General features: G+C 37.7%; 1 protein-coding gene across 2 annotated transcripts in view; it reads left to right on the forward strand.

The window, feature by feature from the left end:
• Positions 1–3,041, forward strand: part of wdr53 (WD repeat domain 53) — a 13,132-nt gene extending 10,091 nt beyond the window's left edge. For both annotated transcript variants that reach the window (XM_073862659.1, XM_073862658.1), the window contains one exon: positions 1,146–3,041. In XM_073862659.1, the coding sequence (XP_073718760.1) occupies positions 1,146–1,766 (621 nt within the window). In that variant the 3' untranslated portion in view covers positions 1,767–3,041. The remainder of the gene's footprint in view (positions 1–1,145) is intronic.
• Positions 3,042–5,550: the final 2,509 nt, after the last annotated feature.

Here is a 5,550-nt window from a genome sequence, read left to right on the forward strand (position 1 = left end):
TTAAATTAATAATTTAACTATCAGTTATTAATTGTTTTTAAAGGACTCACGTGTTACTTATAATGTTAAACAAAACAGGATTAATAATTTTCATCTCGCACACAGTGTTTTGATTGGAATTCAATGAAATACATAACTTTCGGTCGTGATGTCATATGTGGTGTAGTCACACAAGTTTTTTTTAATGCATTCAAAAATCAAATTGGATCCAAAATTTATCCACCCGCAGATAACCACCCACGCGACTCTCCTTCCGGTTTATCGGCCATCATTTGTCATGTACAGTGGAAAGGCGACTTTAAATTAACCACATTGATTTTGAATCTGATGAAGATGTTTGGCGCACAGCATTTGGCCCGCAGGCCGTCAGTTGACTAGCCCTGATCTACGTAGTCTGCAGAAGCTTAGATATTTTGTGTTTCTCTTTTATCGGACATTTCAACTAATTTCAGTTAACATTTATGCTTGCATCCAAAGCGATGTACTGAACAAAATTGTCAGGCTTGAGTGCACTGTAGGGGTGTAACGATTAACCGTGCAAATGCGCGTTTTCTCAATGAATGAATTTGAATGAATTCCGGTGAAATCCAGGCACATCCGATCGGCAGGGGGCGCTCCCGTGCAGAAACTCCCTTTGTGCCACAGAAGAAGTAGCATTACGAATGCTATTCCAGGAAATGTCTACAGGAATATTTATATCACTGTTCTTCAAATTGTTTCAGGTATTTTCATGATAATAAAGAATATTTTAAATGATTTGGTTTAATGAGTGTTGCTTTTTTAAATGCACGTTATAAACGACTCGTTATGATTTTAGATTGCTAAGGACTGCCTACTGACCAAATTCCGTAGTATACACACAAGCTGTGCATTAAACAAAGAATCGCAGCCTTGCGATTCAGAATCAATTTCAGACAGGCATTTTAATGGGACACACGGTTGAATCGTTACATCCCTAGTGCACTGTGTTCCAGTTTGTATTCCCTGGGAGTCGGGTCCACAACTTTTTGCTCTGCTAATGCAATGCTGTAACAGCTGAGCTATAGGATCACGTATAGTAACCGATTTTCCAATGAGCTGTGAATCATAACACAGAGCTGTGACAGCACATTTAATAATGACATTTTGCTCTCTTGATCCTACAGGTAATGCTATGGAATCTCCCAAAGGTGTCCCCGCTTTGGACCTGCAGTCTACAGGACGCGTCAGAGGGAGGAGGTGCAGGGCAGATTTTCAACCCTCCACTGGCACACTGCATTGACGTGGCATCCTGTGGCGATGTGTTTGCCTGTGCGGCCGAGGACGGCTGTGTGCATCTACTGCGGGTGTCTGCTGACTCGAGGCTCAGAGAACGTGGTGCTTTTAAAGCTCACAGTCAGGGAGCCTCACAAGCACGCTTTCTTAACTTCCTGTCTCATCCGTATTGGCTGGCCACAGGAGGAAATGATGGACTTGTGGCTCTTTGGGACCTCAGTGAAAATGATGTGGTGCTCAACAACAGGAAGCTCAAGCAAAACGTGACCGCCCACAAGAAGAGAACTAAGGGCAGAGCAAAGACCGTTAAACCGCAGATGGGAAGAGGTGAGCATAAAGATGGCAGTGCTCATTCTGCTTTAGACACAGGTGCAGAAGTTAAACCAAAACTGTGTTTTAATCACGAGGACAAAGTAAACTGGGTGTGTCCGACTATGTTGAAGGGAAAGCCAAGTCTACTAGTGACGGATCAAAGTTCCAGCCCGACTCTGTATTCACTGGAAAACCTGTAATATTTATAAAAAATATGATCATATTGTCTCCTGATTTTCTCTGAATGAAAAACAAATTCCGTTATGTGCTCTGATTGCCCAGCTCACCAGTATGTTGTGATTGGCCAAATACCTCTAGAGCAGTGCTCTCCAACATAGTTTCCACTGGTTGAGTCTGTGTGGTGCCCGCCAAAGCACATTCTATAGTCTCAATTGTAATATTTATTTATTTTTTGCATATGTTTATATTAGCTTGGCTTATTTTTATGGATGTTAACATTTTAAGCAATGATAAAACATATCAACATGTAAAGCAAAATAGAAACAACAAGTTAAACAAAAAACTTTTTGAGTAGATAAATATAAAAAAAGTAGCCCTCAAGATTGTTTTATCCATTGTGGTAGCCCTTGCTCACAAAAAGGTTGGAGACCCCTGCTCTAGAGTATGATGGAAATGTTACGCTCCTTACCATATTTGGAATATCCTCTTGCAAAGCAATACTGCTTGGTGGGGGTGGCAACAATAGCACAGCATGAAAAAAGTTATGCCTTCTTTCTTTCATTTGTGCAGTGTTTTTTCCTCCAAATGACCAGAGGCAGAAAATTAGTTCTCTGCTTTGTCTTAGTACACAAACTGTTCATATGATCTGGTCGTGATGAAACCATGTTATCGATATGTTAATCCTTAATACCTATACCTCTATCTGTCTTGTAATTATACATAATGAAAATATCATGCTTTCTACATGCATCAGATTTTAACCCAAATAAATATTTTCTCAGTTTTTCAATGTTAATCACAGCATTGTTATGTATTATAAATAAGAAATTGACCGATATATCTGTATACCGATATTGAAGCATTTTCCTTTGCTTTAATTAATCAACTTCTTTATAATAGCCATTAATGCACGGATGAGATGTATTATAAGTGCCTGATATGCAATTTATGTAGCTTGGCTGAGAAATAGAGACAAACTTACAGTCACGTCAGATCCATCAAATCCTGTCCCAATAACGACGTAGTTTTACTTGAATAAAACAACCATGAATGAATGCTTGTGGGACATAAAATGCTGAATTAAATTCATTTTTCTGTTATTTAGGCTTATTGTAGCCTTGTAAAATCATGTTCATATTCCTTACCAGGTTAAAACATATAGCTAACTTTTATCAAGATTTTATCAATATTTAAGATATTAAGTTATATTAACATTCACTTGATAAACATTTTTGCAAAAAATCTAAATTAATGTTTGTGGATATCATTAAAGCTGCTTGTGCTATCGTGTATTATGTTGTGCTATCTGTCATTTTTCTGTGCTTTCCACTGCTTCTATTAATGTAAAGCTGCTTTGAAACAATCACCAATTGTGAAAAGCGCTATATAAATAAAATTGAATTGAATTGAATTGAATTGAATTGAATTGAATTGAATTATTAATCAATTAATTAATTATTACTTCCACAAGCTATTGCAGTTTGATACAGTTAATGCATAGGCTAAGTTTATCTATGCATTAAGTTTGGTTTCTCAACAGCCATTTCAATGATCTATAACAACAAAATATTAATTATTCTGACATAAAATACAGTTAAGAAATGCAATGACAAGCTGTTTTGTTTGTTACTTTCCTGACAATGTATTATTCCAGTGATAATTCATTAATATTATTTTTCACTCTTTCAGCCCCCTATTTATTACACTGTATGGAAAGAGGGAGTGATTGTTGTTATTAAAACAACATTTATAAATGTTATTTTATTTATAAAAAATAAAAATTAGTTCATCATATTGGTTATCAGGGGTGTATTCCAGAAAGCAATTATGTGACTTACCCGGGTAAGTTTGGGAGTGGGTAAGCAGATAATCTCTGCTTTTGGTTCCAAAAACGGAGGAAACGTTCGGGTTATGTAAGTAACCATAGCAACTGACTCTCTGAGAATAACCTGCTCCGGAGCAGGTTATGTTGCAGGGTTAGTTCATTTTAGCTAATAAAACGAAGCTTCGGGGGATGACTTGCGCATGCGTGCACTTATGATGGGTGTGGAAGCATATATTTTGCATAATATTAAAGCATTTATTCTATTACATTTACAGTCCAAATATATTGCTGTCTTTGAAAATGATATTTTTTTTAACAAATACTTTTTAATAACATGGATTGATACATGGATTGATTTATTGGACAAAATACTATACATTTAATTATGTCCATTATTAATATATCTCCAAATATATGAAACACAATTCCATCAGTTAATTAATGTTAAAAATAAAGTACATTTCCATATCAATTTTGCCTATTCATAAATAACCCCATCACTCTCTTTCACTTACTAGATAATTTGAGATGAATTATAAATATAGAATCATAAGAATAAATGTGTGTGCAAATACATTGTCATTATTGAGCCAGATATCTTATTATGTTACCTAAGTGACAATGTGGCTATGTTACCTAAGTGACAATGTGGCAATGTTACAGTAAATGGGTATAACAAATAGAAACACATGATGACCATGTGCTAAATAATAATTACTGAGGGACAGAAGTTACCCCTCCCTGCAGTCTCTGATAGGCATGTGCATTTAACCTGACCCACAGAATGACATAGGTGGTCGGAGTCGATGGTGTAGTGGGTAGCGCTCCGACATGTGTTGCTTTCGCACTTTCGGCGCCCCCGAGTTAGATTACCGGCTCGTGGTCATTTGCCGATCCCGTACCCCTCTCTCCTCCCTGTACTTTCCTCTCCTAACCTCACTGTATAATAAAGGCAAAACATTTTAGCTCCGCCCAACAGGAAGTTGGCCATTTTGGATTGTTTCAAAAATGCATGCAGTGAACTTTTAAATACTCCTCCAAGAGGATTCATGCAAATGACACCAAACGTGGTGAACATGATGTCGAGACATGTTACTTGCTAAATTGCAAAGGGATTTTTGATATCTCGCACGGTTCTGCCATGACGAGGCGACAAAGTTGTGGCAAAATCAGAGAAACAGGAAGTGTCTAATATCTAAGGCAAAAAATGTCTTATTTTGATGACACAGGGGTGTTTGTTCGTCTGAAGATTCCGTTCGCATCGATGTGCCTATTGTGAGTCTCAGGTATAGCGCCACCACCAGGCGCCAGGAAGTGTGTCAGTCACAAAGGTGGATTTTTTGGACAGTTGCATCCAATGTTCTTTTAAATACTCCTTCTAGAATATTCAGGCGATTGACACCAAAATTGGTCAACATAGTAGATGATAAATTGCGAAGGGATTTTTGATATCTCGAACATTGTTCCCATGGCAACGTGTCAAACTTACTTTCCTTTTAAAGGCATATTTAAGCCTTACAGTTGCATGCAGTGAACTTTTAAATACTCCTTCTAGAATAATTATGCAATTGACACCAAAAGTGGTCAACATGATGCCGAGACATTGTAGATGATAAATTGCGAAGGGATTTTTGATATCTCGAACGCTGTTCCCATGGCAACGCCCCAAATTTTACTTTTATTTCAGGCATATTTAGGGCTCTTGGCGTGCTTAGATTAACCTAAACATTGGCACACACATCAGAGTTGTCGGCTGTTAAATGTTGACAAAAAGGTCAGAAAAAGGCGCGTCTTTTAAGTGGCTCACTAGCGTCCCCGTTTGTCTAAAATGTTGGGTTTCTTTTACCTACAGTCCCCAAATGGGTCAGTAACAACATAAAATAGGCCACTGATATTTACCCACCTGATGCACTTGCCCACCGTGCATTCCTTTCTCAGAGGCACCGTGAAGCGGTAAAAAAACGTGTGAGGGCCCGCCA

The sequence above is a fragment of the Misgurnus anguillicaudatus genome, chromosome 24 (genome assembly GCF_027580225.2).
Source record: "Misgurnus anguillicaudatus chromosome 24, ASM2758022v2, whole genome shotgun sequence".
In the NCBI taxonomy this organism is placed as follows: domain Eukaryota; kingdom Metazoa; phylum Chordata; class Actinopteri; order Cypriniformes; family Cobitidae; genus Misgurnus; species Misgurnus anguillicaudatus.